The 18,657-nt window shown below is 44.6% G+C and overlaps 1 protein-coding gene across 1 annotated transcript in view; it reads right to left on the bottom strand.

Annotated features, from left to right (window-relative positions):
* Positions 1-18,657, bottom strand: part of LOC124796166 (zwei Ig domain protein zig-8-like) — a 207,568-nt gene that overhangs the window by 79,574 nt on the left and 109,337 nt on the right. Inside the window, exon 5 of the mRNA XM_047260257.1 lies at positions 9,559-9,727. Within this exon, the coding sequence (XP_047116213.1) occupies positions 9,559-9,727 (169 nt within the window). The remainder of the gene's footprint in view (positions 1-9,558; positions 9,728-18,657) is intronic.

The following is an 18,657-nucleotide window of genomic DNA, read 5'->3' as shown; positions in this document are numbered from 1 at the left end:
GGAGTTACATCACCATTCGTATCACCAAAGGCACTACGTGCAGTAGGGGAGGCAGATTCACCCGCAGGAGGAGCAGACATGCCTTGCCTATAAGGCTGGTCCAACAAGATGGTCCCCCATAATCCCTGCTGACATACTGAGGCTGAAGTGTTGTTGATGGATCACTGCCACCATTCCCCTGGAGCTCTCCATAATCCTCAGGTGGGTGTTGTGATGGATGAAGATACCACCTCCCACTAAGATAGCCTCACCAATTTCTGGCACAGATGACATAACTTCCAGCAGATTGGTGGACTCTGCGACGATAACAGTAATGAAACAGTCACCACAGGGGCATGAAGGTGTAATAGGCCTGCACAGCGCTATAAGTGATATACACAGAGATGGACAAAGTCATGGGATACCTCCTAATATCGTATCACAACTCCTTTTGCCCAGCGTACTGCAGTAGCTCAATGTGTCTTAGACTCATCAAGTCGTTGGAAGTTCCCTGCGGAAATATGAAGCCAAGCTGCCACTATAGCCATCCATAATTGCGAAAGGATTACCAGTGCAGGTTTTTGTGCATGAATTGACCTCTCGTTTAAGTCCCAAAATTCTCGGATGAGATTCACTTTGGGCGACCTGGGTGGCTGAGTCATTCGCTCGAAATGTCCCGAATATTCTACTAACCAATTGCGAATAATTGTGGCCTAGTAACATGACGTACTGTCATCCATAAGAGTTACATCATTGTTTGGGAGCATGAGTGCCATGAATGGCGGTAAATGGTCTACAACTAGCCGAACACAACCATTTCCAGCCAATTATTGGTCCAATTGAACCAGATGACCCAGTACATTCCATGTAAAGACAACTCACATCATTGTGCGGACACCACCAGCTTGCATAGTGGATTGCTGACAATTTGGGTCGATAGCTTTACAAAACTCGTAGAATACTATCACATCTTACCAACTGAAATCCGGATTCATCTCACTATGTGACGGTTCTCCACTCTGGTAGGGTCCAACCGATGTGGTCTATAGCCCAGGAGAGTCGGTGCAGGTAACGTCGTGCTGCTACCAAAGCCACTGGCATCGGACGTCGGTTGTCTGCTGCCATAGCCCATTAACGCCCAATTTTCCCACACTATCCTAACGGATACGTTCGTCGTACGTCCTACATTGATTTCTGCGATTATTTCACCCAGTGTTGCTTGTCTGTTAGCACCGACAACTCTACGCGAACGCCACTGGTCTCGGTCGTTCTGTGAAGGCTGTCGACTACTACGTTGTCCATGTTGAGAGGTAGTGCCTGAAATTCGGTATTCTCAACACAATCTTGCGTCTAGCTCCAAGTACTACTCCGCGTTCAAAATTTGCTAATTTCCTTCGTGCAGTCATAATCAAGTCCTAAATCTTTTCAAGTGAATCACCTGAGTGCCGATGACAGCTCCATCAATTCAGTGCCCTTTTATACCTCATGTACGCGAGAGTACCTCGTTTGTATAAGTGTATATCGCTATGACATGACTTTACACACCCCAGTGTATGTACTTGCAGTTGTCGTGGAGTATGTTCCACTGGGTCATCTCTCTTAACTCATGATGGAATGGCCCATGCCTGGTGCTGACATCGGGGTCACTATCAGAAACCTTTTATCTCAATCTTAAAGTCGGTGTATCTCCCTTTAAACTCATATCTGGCGACACCTCTTTATCCCGCCAGGGGCCATTTCCTTACGTGTGTCCCCATTGCGCTAAATATCGCCGATTTTTTCTTCTATTTTAACATTTGTGATTTGACCTGATAGCATTGTTGAGTAGTCATAGCTGTTGATAAAGATTTCAACTTAGTATCAACTAATCTACGTAAATCCATGGCGAAAAACGGACGTTGATTGACTTTGGTTACTATAATAAAGAACGTATACAAAAACGTTACATTTCCCATTAGACTTCTTCAGAACTCAGGATAGTTCACAATTAGAAGGAACTATTCTCTGCAATGTTAAAGCCGGCCGGTGTGGCCATGCGGTTCTAGGCGCTTCAGTCTGGAACCGCGTGACCGCTACGGTCGCAGGTTAGAATCCTGCCTTGGGCATGGATGTGTGTGATGTCCTTAGGTTAGTTATGTTTAAGTAGTTCGAAGTTATAGGGGACTGGTAACACAGATGTTAAGTCCCATTGTGCTCAGAGCCATTTGAACCATTTTGCAATGTTAACAGAAGCTTTTAGATCCATAAACTGGGCGCAGAAGAAACACATCTTAAGGAATCGTGTCACAAATATTTCGTTTTGCAGACTACATGGTACTGTTTGACTAATGGAGGAAAACGTCACCGACGAGTAAATTAACGTAATACAGTAACTTAGGAAGTAGACCTGAAAATCGAACAAAATATGATTACAATACTGCATAAGAAGTACATCGAAAGGAAATCTGATATGATTAACATTTAAATTATAAAGATAGTTGTGTGTTTCTATATCTAGGGAAGTTACAAGAGCTGCCACTGTGGCCGAACGTTTCTAGGCGTCTCAGTCCGGAATCGCGATGCTGCTACGGCCGCAGGTTCGAATCCTGCCTCGGGCATTGATGTGTGTGATGTCCTTAGGTTAGTTAGGTTTAAGTAGTTCTAGGGCTATGGGACTGATGACCTCAGATGTTAAGTCCCATAGTGTTTAGAGCCATTTGAAGTTACAAGAACCGACTGTATTACTTGGTAAAGAAGAAAATACACGGTCCAGTGCCGCGGGCAGTGGCACCGCGGTTTCAGGCGCTTTGTCACCGATTGCGTGGCCCCTCCCGCCGGAGATTCGAGTCCTCCCTCGGGCATGGTTATTTGTGGGTTGTCCTTAGCATAAGTTAGCTTAAATAGTGTGTAAGTTTAGGGATTGATGGCCTGTGCGGTTTGGTGCTTCAGGATTTCACACACATTTGAACATGGTCCATTCACATTAATGTGAACACCTTTGAAAAGACCTCTCACTTGTTGCAGTGCATACGTGCTGGAAGAAAGTCTATGAGCTCCTGGAAAGTATCGCCAGGGATGTGGAACTATGCGAACTTCAGTTCCGTGGCCAGCTACTCGAGGTTTCACGGTTGTGGACCCATGGTGCGATCAGCTGCATTGAGGTAGTCCTACAGCTTCTGGATTGGGTTTTAAATCTGGTGAGTTTAGTGGACAAGCTGAGTACACTAAAATCATGAGCTATGTGACACATGGAATTGTACTGCTGGTGTGTGTCATCCTGTCGAGGAAAAATAAACTACATGTACTCTCCGGTCTGGACATGGTCCCCAACGATAGATATATACTTGTGTTGGTCCACTGTGCCTTCTAGAAAGATGAGATCACCCAAGGAATGACACAAAAACACTCCCCAGAAAATAAATCTCGCCCCTATACCCTTTGCTTTCAGACGTTTCATGCTGTACACGCTCCCTCCTTCGGCCTGGAACCTTCCGACGACTGTTGCAGGCCCATGTGAGCAATGAAATATTAAATGTGGTTCATCTAGAAAGGCCACCTGTCGCCATTCAGTCAACGTCCAGTTGCCGTATGGCGTTCATGACCCAGTCTTCATCGCCGATGAACAGCAGTCAGCTTGAGTGCATGAACCATACGCCAGTTGCAGAGTTCCATAAGCAGCAACGTTCACTGAACGGTCGTTGAGGAGATACTGTTTGTATTCCCTTGGTTCATCTGGGCGACCTGTTGCTCAACAGTTTAAACATCTGTTGGCCCATACACTTCTCCGCAGCCGTAGTTCACCCCTGCTATCTATGGGCCGTGGTGCTCCATACTTTGCCTCGGCGCCGGTTTTCTATGGCTCGTTTTGACGTACTCGGTATACTTCAACCACGGTGGGACGCCAACAATTTACAAACTCAGCTGTTTCAGAAATGCTCCTACCCTTGTCCTGAAAGCAAATGAACATGTCCTTTTGGACATCAGATAAATCGCTACATTTCCGCATTACTATAACGACTACAATGTCTTCCACGTCCCAACGACCCGCGTTATACAGGGCGGTCCATTGCTTGTGACGGGTCAAATATCTCACGAAATAAGCGTCAAACGAAACAACTACACAGAACGAAATTGTCAAGCTTGAAGGGGGAAACCAGATGGAGCTATGGTTGGCCCACTAGATGGCCCTGCCATAGGTCAAACGGATATTAACTGCGCTTTTTTTTAAAATAGGAACCCCCATTTTTTTATTACATATTCGTGTAGAACGTAAAGAAATATGAATGTTTTAGTTGGACCGCGTTTTTCGCTTTGCTATAGATGACGCTCTAGTAGTCACAAACATAAAGTACGTGGTATCACGTAACATTCCGCTAGTGCGGACGGTATTTGCTTCTTGATACGTTACCTGTGTCAAAATAGACCGTTTACCAATTACGGAAAAGGTCGATATCGTGTTGATGCACAATAGTGTGATCAAAATGCCGAACGGGCATGTACTATGTATGCTGCTCGGTATCCTGGAAGACATCATCTAAGTGTCCGGACCGTTCGCCGGATAGTTACGTTATTTAAGCAAACAGGAAGTGTTCAGCCACATGTGAAACGTCAACCACGACCTGCAACAATTGATGATGCCCAAGTAGATCTTTTAGCTGCTGTCGCGGCTAATCCGCACATCAGTGGCAGACAAACTGCGCGAGAATCGGGAATCTCAAAAACGTCGATGTTGAGAATGCTACATCAACGTCGATTGCACCCGTACCATATTTCTATGTACCAGGAATTGCATGACGACGACTTAGAAGTCGTGTACTGTTATGCCACTGGGCGCAAGAGAAATTACGGGGCGATGAGAGAATTTTTGCATGCATTCTATTTAGCGACGAAGTGTCATTCACCAACAGCCGTAACGTAAGCCGACATAATACACACTACTGGGCAACGGAAAAATCAACGATGGCTGCGACGAGTGGAACATCAGCGACCTTGCCGGGTTAATAATATTGTGCGGCATTATGGGAGGAAAGATAATTGGCCCCCATTTTGTCGATGGCAATCTACATGGCACAATAAATGCTGATTTCCTACGTAATGTTCTACCGATGTTACTACAGGATGTTTCACTGCATGACAGATTGGCGATGTACTTCCAACATGATAAATGTCTGGCACATAGCTCTCGTGCGGTTGAAGCGGTACTGAATAGCATATTTCATGACTGGTGGATTGGTCGTCGAAGCACCATACCATGGTCCGCACGTTCACCGGATCTGATGTCCGCGGATTTCTTTCTGTGGTAAAAGTTGAAGGATATTTGCTATCGTGATCCAACGACAACGCCTGACAACATGCGTCAGCGCATTGTCAAAGCGGAAGGCGAACTACTCGCTGTTGAGAGGAATGTCGTTACACGTATTGGCAAATGCATTGAGGTTTACAGACATCATTTTGAGCATTTCTTGCATTAATGTGGTACTTACAGGTAATCACGCTGTAACAGCATGCGTTCTCAGAAATGATAAGTTCACAAAGGTACATGTATCACATTGGAACAACCGAAATAAAATGTTCAAACCTACCTACGTTCTGTATTTTAATTTAAAAAACCTACCTATTACCAACTGTTCGTCTAAAATTATGAGCCATATGTAATAGAAAATAGGGTTCCTATTTTAAAAAAAAACGCAGTTGATATCCGTTTGACCTATGGCAGCGCTATCTAGTGGGCCAACCATAGCGCCATCTGGTTTCCCCCTTCAAGCTAGACAAGTTTCGTTCTTTGTAGTAATTTAGTTTGACGCTTATTTCGGGAGATATTTGGCCCGGTCACTTTCAGTGGACCAGCCTGTGTATTCTCAACCGTTAGGGCTGCCACCTGCAGTCTGTGGATGGGAATATCACGTTGATGCCGAATATTGTCAGTGGTCATATTAATGATACTGGACCGTGTACAATAGAGATTATGAAAAAGAGTGCTCTTAGTAAATTTAATACTATTTTCAACACAAAGATTGCCATGTGTCTGATACTGATATTACTGTCAGAGGGTATTACTGAATTTGACTTACGGCAGTGTGAGGTGGTGTCTTAATTCCGAAACCATTCTAACGCTGAGAGATAGTCAGTGAGCTATTGATGTTGCAGGTCAGTAGCAGAGGCTGGAATACTATAAAATACATCGGGCAACACTCTGGAATTGAAGATCTAATTTTAAACCACTTAAACTAAATGAAGATTGACTGTATGGGTATCCAGGGGAATGACTGTCATGTCACCTAGGGAATGTCTTTTATGGATATAAAGGGACAAATTATTCATAATCGATGTTTTAGGAAAGTATGCAGCTGTATCATTCACGATTTGAATTATGAAAAACTGCACCAGTTACTTAGTATATCGCGCTCAGTACAGAGCGTTTCGAGAATATTTTTGTGACGTTTGAATACAAGTAGACAACTAAAAACACCGTCTCTAACATTACTGCATAAAAATCATTCCAAGAATCATTTAGTCTGATTTTAAGATTGCATTATGACCTCAAAAAAAAAAAAAAAAAAAAAAAAAAAAAAAAAAAAAAAAAAGACAGCTACAGTGCAAGAGAGGCAGAAAATCATATATATAAATTTTAGCAAAAATATTTATGTAAACAAATACACATCAAAATGACAATAAATTGCTGAAAAACGTTGTGTTGATAATGAAAAAATAAGTAACTGTTGCAGTTTTTCATTATTCAAATCACAAAATATTCCGACGAAAACATATCAATAGCTGAAGTGGCTACCTCGATGCCTACAGTTAGGTGAAAATAAGGGAAGGTCTTAGACGGCAGCAGATGTGAAAAGATAATTGGTGATCCAGTTACACAAACCTTCAGGTCAGTTTCTTCTTGTGCCACTGTCTACGTATGAGTTAGGAAGTTAGAGTTTGCTTCAACGTGAAATAGTTATATTTTCAAGACAGACAAATAAATTTACGCTTCATCATTTACGGGATGAAGTACTAATGTATCTCACTTCGTATGCAGCCAGTCGAATAACGCATACGCAAAGAGTTTTTTGGCATTATTTAGCTACTATTAATATTTTTCAACCCATGCAGTACATAGTTACAAAGTTACAATCACCTTCAAAGATTAAAAAAAAAAAATACCTAATCAAACTTAATACTTGTGAAGAAAAAATTTTGTTCCACCTTTTTACTCATCTGTTCCATAATATTTCCTGCCACATTGTTTTGCTTGCCATTGGCCCTCGTGGAGAACATTCGCACGGGCGCTCCCAAACCTGTGGGATCACGCCGTATTTTGCGCTCCCTCCACTACCGAATGTCAATAGATGTCACCCAATTCAAAGTGAATATCTGCGGCACTCCGCCCTTTTTTACTGACATTTCGCATCAGTGGCCGTAAAATTGACACGCATCGGGATTGTTTATTTTCAAAGGCGTTTTAACTCGCTGTCACATAAAGAGAAAACGATAGCAGTATGAAGAGCTGCGGTCGTTTGCACACACAGGATCTGTGGACGCGACTGCGAGACTTTAAACTCATCACCTCCAACGCTGTCACTGTAGCTTTTATTCGGTCGCTTCGTAATTGTGTGTCACGTGGTGTGCACAGTCATTTCGCATAGGTTCTTGAAAAAGTGCTTACATGTTGTGCGTCTTACACGATAGTATCCAGTTTGACAAGTTCTCTGCAAGTATATTTTCTACCGCATTCTCATAGTAGTGAGCTAACTTACTGTTAGCCACGGTCCGTAGGGTACGTCTTGCTTGGCATTGGGTAAGTTTAGGACATACGTTTTTGGAATTCTCAGTGCTGCTTGTTCGTGCCTTGATACTGCGTGTATTCCTCGTTATATAATTGTAGCCTCAACGTGTCAAAATTATTCAGATATTATCAGTATCTACGAATCAACAGAGGGAATTGTTCGAATTAGAATGAGACAAAATGGAATGATCCCAACAATAATGTCGTATCATCAGAGTGTTCGCACATGATTTACATGGTAGCAGTTCCACTACTGCATTTGATGGTCTATGAAGTGATCCGTGACCTTAGGTCAGAGGAGTAAGGCCATTCAGCTGGAACCACTCTTGTGCAGTTGGTCTCATGTTGTCGTGGACTTTCCTTGAATGTAGATATGGGGAAAGCCATTTCCTACAGGGATGATGGTCTTGAACAGTTGCAAAGATTTGTAAATGATTTGCCATGGCTGATAGGCCCGGGTCGTCGAGACATAATGCCTGCCTCTCAGCCAAAAATTCCTTGTTCCCTGTGTAGGAACGAGTGGTTTGTCGTGTTTGTCCTGTGTCTGTGTCGAGCGGTAGTAGGCGGATCCCAGGTTTGGGAAAGTTGGAAAATGGGCATCAGGGTTGGAAACATTTGAATGTTCTTGTTTACCGACGTACTTCCGTTTACTACTTTGAGCAGTACCTAAGGTAATCTGTACTCGACCTGGGGTAACCTGATGGTGCTAACGTATATAGTACTAGCGCTCCCAGGATACACATTTTGTCGTCAGTCTTCCGACTGTTTTGATGCAACCGGCCGTGATATCCTCTGCTGTGCAAACGTCTTCCTTTCAGAATAGCTCTCGCAACAAATATTCTCATTATATAAGGCTGAAAATTTATTTAATGACCCACTTCAGAAACATTACCTTTACTTCAGTTTTTATATTTTTTCCGGGCACAGTCACTTGAGCATTTAACACTGTCAAAACTGTATTGTTAACAACGCTACGGAAACCGCTTGCTGCATGTGTCTTTTGTCTGAAGACCGCCACTTGCTGGTCAAAACCTGTTACGAAATTCTAAAATGCTCATATGACTGTCTCCTGACTGATACAAAAAGAAAAGAAAGTAAATCAGTGAATCCGCTATTTTTCAAGTCAGTCTGCAATTTTTTGCCAAAATCTCAGCTTTGTTACGATGTTAGTAATGCACCTAGTATTAATGTAATTTGTGCGTGTAACTGATGGTAGGGTCAGCCCTGTTTGGGCTGTTGAATATTTCCTTGTGTTCACACCAGAGTGTTCGATTAGTATCCTTGGATGTACCATAGAAGTAGCCTAAATGACTCTATCCTGCTTCATGCGAAACTAATATGCTATACAGCCTATAACAAAATGGGTTTGGCAGTGTAGTTCTTAAAATGTTACACCAATCTTCCAAACTTACGTCGACTTAAATGAGATACATTTCCTCATAGATATTTATCGCATATTGATAACCTAAATGTTATTTTCCATGTGACTGATTATACTGCAGTTTCTGTACTGAGCATTTACTTTCTAAACGCCGCTGTGATAAAAGATTTTCCAAATAATCCTCCTAGTGTAGCAAATCATAAAATATTTGTTTTAGAACTGAAGGCACTTACTCTGTAACAAATGCGGAACTTTAATTATAATCCACTTTACGATTATGAGTTCAAATTATCTTTGTTGTATACTTTATCTTTGCTACATATCAGAAATATTTGTGTCGTTTTCTTGATGCGCTACTTTTTGGCATTTGCATTTTTATCTTAAAGTTAAATAATGCAAGGTGATACACGGAAAGGTACTGCGAAGTTGGGAGTCGACCTACCGTTGAGCACATGAACGACAACAGTCTTGAGGTTGGCGTTGGAAGGATGGCAGGTGTACTTCCCCGAGTCCGGGGAGTCGGCGCGCTGGATCAGCAGGTAGCTGGTCGTGACGTCACCTTTCTCTGTGATCACAGACACGCCGCCCCTCGGCGAGTCGTAGTTGATCTCCTGCAAACAGAAGTACAGGCGCTCGCTTAGAAATGTGTCGAAGGAACACAGGTGATTGCTCCGGGCGTACGCATGATTGAGGGAGCAGATGTATGAAGTAATAGGATCGGTGATGCACGAGTCCAGGAGGCTGAAAAGGGGGGAGGGTGTAGATGCCGTATGTGGAATGCTGAAGACCACATCCGCGACAACAGACACAAGCGAAGTGAGCGAATTGAACAAAACACCGGAAATCGCAAGGAGGTTAACGGAGGCTATGAAATGACACTCCACGCAGACTGCGAATCTGGAGAGCGGGGTGCTGAATAACAAGTGCATCTTTCGACAGCTTACTAGCTGAACTGAGCTAGGACTCTAAGCCGGGATTTTGACGCAGTTAATGCACTAATTGTGATGGCCCAGAGGTTCGTCGGGAGCGTTTCGGAAATTGCGCGACTTGTCGGGCGTTCGGCGAGTGCTGTGGTGAGTTTCTTCAACAAGTGGCGAAACAAAGCTGAAACCACGTCTAGACGTCGTGGGGTCGGCGACCACCCCTCATTACAGATGTCTGATGTCGTAGGCTGGGCAGATTGGTAAAACAGGACAGTCGGAAGATTGTGGCGGAACTAACATCACACTTTAACGCTGGACAGAGTACGTGTGTGTCTGAACGCACAGTGCGTGGAACACTTCGAACGAAGAGCTCCCGCAGCCGACGACCCATGCATGTGCCAGCGTTAACACCACGAATCTGCAACTACGACGGGAATAGGCATGTGCGATAGGCACTGGACGTTGGCGCAGTGGCAGAGCGTTGCAAGATCTGATGAATCCCGATATCTTCTTCTTCATGCCGATGGGAGAGCGGGAATCTGTCGTCTTGTAGGGAAACAACTCCTTGACAGCTGCACTGCAGGAATGAGAAAAACTGGCAGAAGCATCATTACGGCCTGGGGTCATTCACGTGAGCATCCATGGATCCAGTGGAGCTCGTGCAAGGCACCATGACTGCCAAGGAGTATGGTACATTGGTTCCAGACCACGTATACCCTTCATGACGTTCTTGATTCCCGACAGCAGTGGCATGTTTCGACAAAATAATGGGCCATGCCACAAGGCCAGGAGTGTAATGAAGTGGTTTGAGGAACATGGTGGCGATCTCTAATTGGTGCGCTGACTCCCCTACTCACAAGATTTGAACCCGATTGAACACATCTGGTATGTGATTGAATGTGGTGCTGGTTATCACCATTCTCCCCGGAATTTACGGGAATTCCGTGATTTGCGCGTGCAGATGTGATGCCGGCACCCTCCAGCGAGCTACCTGGGTCTCATTGTTTCCATGCCACGACGCGTTGCCGCTGTTATCCGTGCCAAAGGTGGACATACCGGCTATTAGGTTGGTGAGCGTAATGTTGTGGCTGATCTGTGTATAGTTGGGAGCAGAGCCGAGCACGCAGAACTTGCCAAAGCACAACTGTGTGGATTAAAACACATGGTACACAGTTTTACGTATCAGTGGGGATTCCAGCAGTGAGCAAGGATACATTGGTTAAATGTTGGAGGATGCAGATCTCCACAGTGAAGCTCAAGGCAGCTGGGAGGTTTGTGAAAGAAAGAGAGAAGGTGGTATTACCAGTAGCAGAAAATGGGGACTGAAACACGGCGATGGATGAGGTTGAGCTTCAGCAGTACCACAGTGGCGTGATCACCATAGGTCCGAATCGTTAAGTCACAATGGTATGAAACACGTGCACACGCAGCTTTTCAGTGGTGTAGCAGAATGATGTCCATGGCAGAAATTGGTGAGGAATCCAAAGGAGTACTTTTAGAAAACTGGTTTGCACTGGGTGTGTTCAATACACAACAGCTTAGTAGCGGTTGCTAGTTTCTATGAGCAAGGAAATCTTAACGGAGCAAGACGTTTGTAATTCCAAGGAATTGGATTGTTGATCAAAGCGACTATGTGTCATACCATGAGGCCATAGTTTCAGGTATTACTCTGCTGAATGTAACACAGCCACAGTTGTATTGGCGAGACGAACATAAAGAGATGTTTTCCAAACAAAACCCTATCATCCTAAACGACACCTGGTAATGCAACGCACACCATTCATTAAGTCAGATGATAGCTGCACAAGAGGTGCAGATCACTTCAGAGGAGTTCAAGAGGTTCAAATGGCTTTGAGCACTATGGGACTTAACTTCACTGGCCATCAGTCCCGTAGAACTTAGAGCTGCTTAAACCTAACTAACCTAAGGACATCACACACAACCATGCCCGAGGCAGGATTCGAACCTGCGACCGTAGCGGTCGTGTGGTTCCAGACTGTAGCGCCTAGACAGCTAGGCCACTCCGGCCGGCTCAGAGCAGTTGCCGCAAACTGTGGAACAGTATCGGGTTGTTAGATGTCAGGAAACCGCGACCCTGATTGTCGCTATTCCTAGCACCATAGTGACTCTGATTATCCTCTATATAGCTTTTTCGTCTCTGAAATGATAAGCCGTACTGATACCTGACCCACGGATTATCTAAGTTCTCATAGATTGGATTCCCGGAGCGAGGGATGAAAAGTAGATTTATTTAGTTGAAGATTAATAAAGTAATTGGATAGTACTGAAGAATGTAGTAGTACACACTTGTTTTAAAAGTTAAGAGAAAAGGTCATCTCAATAAAGAACAAGGTTCGAGTAAGACTTGAAGCGCTGTGTCTCTGCGGAGTGGGGCTGTGTACTGTTGTTACCCAATCTTTCAGCAAAAGTTGTAAGAAGTTAATGATAAAGACACTGTGACTTACTGCATTAGGGTCCACAGGCTAGTCGCCACTGTGTAGCGACGCTTGAGTCAGAATAACATGCACATAAGGGGATTACAAAATGCGGCTACTTGCACTGAGCGGAAAACTGCACCGCTTGTCAGTAATAACCATTGCAGGTGGATCAGTGACACCACATATGAGCAAGTCCCTTGTTATGTGTGATGTCACTAAGTGTCTGGTTTCAGTGAATCAAACGGACCTCTGACCAATATAAATACTATTGAATTTTGAAGCAGAGATGCTTTCCTTTACTAGCGCCCAGCAGAGCCACTACGACGCCTGGGCCACGCCAGACAGTGATACTACTGGGCATCACCAGCAACAGACACGCAGCTGTCGCCACCAGCAATGAGTTCCTCACGGGAATTAGCGCCACAACACCACTAACCTGCCATTTGCACTTGATGCTGCCTGCGCTACGTACCCCTTAGGGCTTCGTACCTCAGCGCTAGCCACCAACCGATTCTAGCCAGAGGGCAGACAGCCGACAGCCGATTCCTGCACCCAGCAGTCCCAGCGTGCCGCCGCGGTTAACGTGTGAAAGGCCGAGGGGCTGCGCAAAGTGCCACCGCCGACCCAGTTGTAGCGCGGTGCTGACGTCATGGCCGTGGCCTACAGAGGCTGCCGGTCCTCCACAGGGCTGTCTACGCTGCATCCTCTCGCCACGGCGGAATCCGCCGCCCGTTCGTCTTCGCCAGAAGCAGCCAACAGAGTGAGGTGCGTTCTTCCTCGCTGAGCCACTACAAAGCGAGCACCGGAGCTGAATTAAGCCTTCATTGCTGTCAGCATTGGTTACTCTACACCCCTCCAGTCAGACATTACCGCCTCTTACCACACCGAGTGTAACTGCACTTTTCAGTTTCCTCACTCGTTATTCCAGCGTTGTATCACCTAAAAGTAGCATATATACTTTTCCTAGCCATTCAAACGACAGGGTATTCTGCGTGTGACATGTTTCATTATCTTTTTCAAGTTCTGACTGGGAAATTATTGTACCACCATTTATATGGGTACTATTGTCATATACAATATTTACAGCATCACACTTTTCTTTTAACTACACACACTCAGAAGCTCCAAAGAAACTGGTATAGGAATCCACATTCAAATACGCATATATATAAACAGGGAGAATACGGCGCTGCAGTCGGCAACGCCTATATAAGACAACAAGTGTGTGGCGCAGTTGTTAGATCAGTTATTGCTGCTACAATGGCAGGGTCATCAAGGCTTACGTGAGTTTGTACGTGGTGTTACAGTCGGGGCCCGAGTGATGGGACTCAGCATCTCCGCGTTAGCCATGAAGTGGGGAATTTCCCGTACGACCATTTCACCGGTGTACCGTGAATATTAGGAATCCGGTAAAACATCAAATCTCTGACATCGCTGCGGCTGGAAGAAGATCCTGCAAGAATAGGACCAACGAGGTCTGAAGAGAATCGTTCATGGTGACAGAAGTGCAACCTTCTGCATATTGCTGCAGATTTCAATGCTGACCCTTCAACAAGTGTCAGCGTTCGAACCATTCAACGAAACTTCTTCGATAATGGGCTTTAGGAGCTGAAGGCCCACTCGTGTACCCCTGACGACTGCACGACGCAGAGCTCTACACCTCGCCTGAGCCCGTCAGCACCGACAGTGGACTGCTGATTACTGGGAACTTGTTACCTGGTCGGACGAGCCTCGGTTCAAATTGTAACGAGCGGAACTGCGTGTACGAATTTGGAGACAACATCATGGATTCAAGGACTTTGCATGTCAGTAGGGGACTCTTGAAGATGGTGGAGGCTCTGTAATGGTGTGGGGAGTGTGCAGGTGGAATGATATGGGAGCCCTTGATACGACTCAGACAGGTGACACGTACGTAAGCATCGGCTCCATTGTGCATTCCGATAGACTTAGGTAATTTCAGCAGGACAGTACGACGCCCCACACACCCAGAATTGCCACACAGTGGTTTGAGGAACACTATTCTGAGTTTATATACTTCAGCTGGTTACCAGTCTCCCCTGACATGAACCTTATTGACCATACCTGGGATGCCATGCGACGTTCTGCTCAGAAGAGATCTCCATCCCCTCGTACTCTTACGGATTTATGGACAGCTCTGCAGGATTCATGGTGTCAGTTTCCTCCAGCACTACTTCAGACATTAGTCGAGTTCATGGCACGTTGTATTGCTGCACTTCTGCGTGCTCGCGGGGAGGACTACACGATATTAGGCAGGTGTGCAAGTTTCTTTAGCTCTTCGGCGAATATTTCTACAAGGAACATATCGTCTCTCAAGTCAGTTTCTAATGTTAGCGAACATTTTGTTTGTGGTGTTGACGTATGCTATTGTGTCGGTGTCTCTGACTGATGTCTTTCGGCTTCAGTTAAATAGTGCAGACTAGTTCATGTCTGACAATGCAGGCGTTAGTTGGTCGTTTACTACATGCCGTTCTAACAGTGGTAGATACATCAATGGTAGCGCCTTACGTTTTATCAACTGGGCGAATCAGGCACGCTTTCACGTATTACATTAACAGCCTGAGCGTAATAGCTGACAATGTTTTCACTCTTTGTATTAAACACTGTCTCCAAGTTCCTGTCACTGATGTTATACGTTCTAGGTCGTAATGTCATCTGTGTACCGACAAAGAAACTGCTATGGAAAAACTCCATATCCCTGCTGACGATCTGTAATCATCGAAACTGTTACCAACACTAAAGGTTAACATCGTAGTGGTTCAGAATGATTTTAGCTGCATAACAAATGAGGGCCTCTAATCGACAATGCAGTTCCCTGAAGTACACAAACAAATGACGGCCAGGGAAATGACACGAGAAGACAAAGCGATTGTCAGAACAGAGGAAGAAGCAGAGACGTTATCAACGTTGGTGACAATGGCAGGTAATATTTTCCTGAAAATGTGCTTCGTTGAAGGAATCGGCATCGAATACAATAAGAAAAAGATTATTCGCCAATGTGGACTAGAAATCAAGTTTGGGGCAAGCTTATCAAATATAGAAAGTTGGTGGTAGGTATTGAAATTAAATGTAATTGTTATACAATTATGAATACACGCAGTTTCGAATGATATTTTTCAGCTTATTGTGTTTTTGTTGAAAGAGTTGTGATGATTCAAGACATTTTTTCAGACTGGGAACCGACCCAGGACCCTTTTCTTCTACGTGCAGTGCGCTAACAATCATGTTGTCTGTGCACTCCATTTGTTTTCCTCACATTCAGACTCCACAGGGTCTCACCAAGGTTAGATTCCCTTCTGATATACAATTCATTTTACGGATCTCTAGGGTTAAACCACCGATTCTTTGGTCATATGAGCTTTTGTCAAAAATAAAAATTTAATTTATCGTCGACTTTAGCGCCATGTTTATGACATTCTCAAGCAGTAGATTACCTAAACACAACGACAATTCAATATGGCGACTAAGGCGTCATTTATTCTATCTGGAGAAAATTCCAGGTGAAAATCATTTTACGTTGCCTTTATGTTATGTGTAACATCCAAAGGGCTGTGTAACATCCAGAGGGCTGCAGTTGCTACATGTGGTGAGTCTGAATTGCTATGGATGTGACTGGAATGAAGGAAACGAAAAGGTGATTATTCCTCCAGAACGTCGAGAAGGGAGATATCAAGCTTAACGTCTCCGTCCAGCGAATAAATTACGATTCCTTGACACACTGCAGAGAGAGTTTATATTAAATAAAGTACGTTGCTGCATAATCTCCGTGCGGGAGTACTATGTCAACTATACACTGTACCAGAACGTTTAGTATACCACAATTACGGTAGTAACAATAACGTATTGTCGCCGGAGCCGACACCTGTCTTCCCGAAACGTGGGTGTGTAACGACGCACTGGATAAAACACGAATGGGGTTATGCGATTTATCGCCACAGTTCTGCTATTATAGCGTTTTGTTACAATGCGAACTAAATATTACGGAAAATCGTGCAACACTGTTTATAGACGGAGTCGCTTCGGCATGCCCCTAGCGCCAGGCATATAGAGGAAACGGCTCTTGAAAAAAGAATCCCTAAATCCAGAGGCGTTCTTTCGACATACTGACGACACATGGGAGAATTTCGTGACCCCCTTATCAGCATACACGACAGTATAAATTTTACCATGGAAGTAAAAGGAAACAGTTGCTAATTTTTCCTCGATATTCTTATAAAGAAGAAAACTAATAGCACGCTGGGATATTATGTCTACAGAAGGAAGTCGAACACGCACCTGTACCTAAACGCCAGTAGCTGCCATCACTCACCACAACGGAAATCCGTGCTCATCAATTTGATGCACAGAGCATGAGACACACTCGTATCCACCTGAAGGCCCTACCCACTGATTTGCAGCGTCTTCGGGAAATCTTTCACCGCAGCGGCTACTCGAAGACACAAATAAGACACGCTCTCCGTTGGAACAAGAAGAAGACAGAAGACGACCCCTATGAAGACACAAACCATCTGGTGTTCCTTCCTTACACTGGACCCCCCACGGACAAGACCGGCAGGATTTTTGAGAAAAACAACATCAAAACCATTTACCGCGCATCGGCTAAAATTAAAAATCTGCTCGGCTCAATGAAAGAGAAATTAGGGCTACACACACCTGGATTCTATATCATCAGTTACAATTGTGGCAAGCAATACATCGGCCAAATGACAAAGCTGGCAGGCAGAACTAGGCGTCCGCCAGGATTCGGCATTAGGTTCTATAATCTTTTCATTGTGCAGTATGTGATCAAAAGCATCGGGACACCCACAAAACATAAATTTTTCATATATATATATATATATATATATATATATATATATATATATATATATATATATATATATATATATATATATATATATAAAGCGTGTGAGAATGTTGCAGAGTAGGTTGACCTCATAAATCAAAAATCGATGATTTGGACCTTTTCTGATGTAATTAGGGTTCAGGGTAGCCACTCAGGTCGTTGCGCTGGCAGATTCAAGCAGCCTGTCAGAGACGGTGTTGCCAAACGTGTTATTCATCTGGTTTCTTCAAACTGGAAGAGAGAGCGATACAAAAATTGGAAATTAGATGGTAGCAAGGATCGAACTCGCTACCATCCAAAGATTTCATGTGGTATTTTTTCTTTTTTTGCTAGGGGGGGGGGGGCGTTGGCAGTTTCAGCTTACCAAATGAAGAACTCGTTTGGCAACAGTACCTCTGCAGCCTGCTTGGGTTTGCGCGCACAAATACCTGATTGGTTAACTTCAATTCTAATTAATCGGAAACGGCGTAACGTATCGAATTTTTTCTCTTTATAACCATAGCACAACCTACCCTGCAACATCCTTACAAGCGTTCAGACTGTTTTGACCACCCTGTTTAATGGTATGTACAGTAGTTGAGAATATAGAACTAGACAGTCAGTGACGGGATTTCTCGTTCGTCAGCTTAAGGGAGGTGGGAGAGTTTAATATCGGTCAGTGTGTCGTTCCGTCAGTGTGGAGGGAAGGTCGTTGCAGTAGCATGGGGTAAATCTCGTTTCCGCTGTGCTGGGGACTCTTACTCGTGCACTTGAGGGAGAGGAAGGGAAGTATTCCTGTGGCGGGGTGGGGAGGGGGGGGGAAATCTCTCATGCTGACGGTGTGTGAGGCTATCTTCCCGACAGTATGGGGCTATTCTCTACCCAACCACGTGGAGGGTCTGTCAGTCTGATGGAGTGGGGGACGCTCAATCCAACGTGTGCCGGTACTCTTGATCCAGGTGACTGGGGAGATTCACGAGTACTCAGAGTGGGAGACTCTTATTTTGGCACTGTAGAGGACGCTCATTCTAGCTCATTGTGGCACCCATCAGTACTTGGAGACTCTCGTCCTAGCACTGCTGTGAGACGTTTGTCCACTGTAGGGGGATCCTTGTCCAGGTAGTACAGTGGCGCCTTTCCAGGGAGTGCAGGTGAACTGTTGTCCAGGAAGTGCAGGGGAAGCCTTGTCCCAGCAGGCCAGGGAGGCTCTAGTTCGGACAGTGCTGGTAGACTATTGTTCCGGGCGTTCTGGGAGACTATTTTATTCCGGAAGTGCTGAGAAAGTCTTGGCTTGCTAGTTACGAGTGACGCTGTAGTTTCTCTGACACTCTGTATGA

The sequence above is a fragment of the Schistocerca piceifrons genome, chromosome 4 (genome assembly GCF_021461385.2).
Source record: "Schistocerca piceifrons isolate TAMUIC-IGC-003096 chromosome 4, iqSchPice1.1, whole genome shotgun sequence".
Lineage (NCBI taxonomy): Eukaryota > Metazoa > Arthropoda > Insecta > Orthoptera > Acrididae > Schistocerca > Schistocerca piceifrons.
Note: the sequence above shows the minus strand (reverse complement) of the source record. Positions and strands in the feature narration are given on the sequence as shown.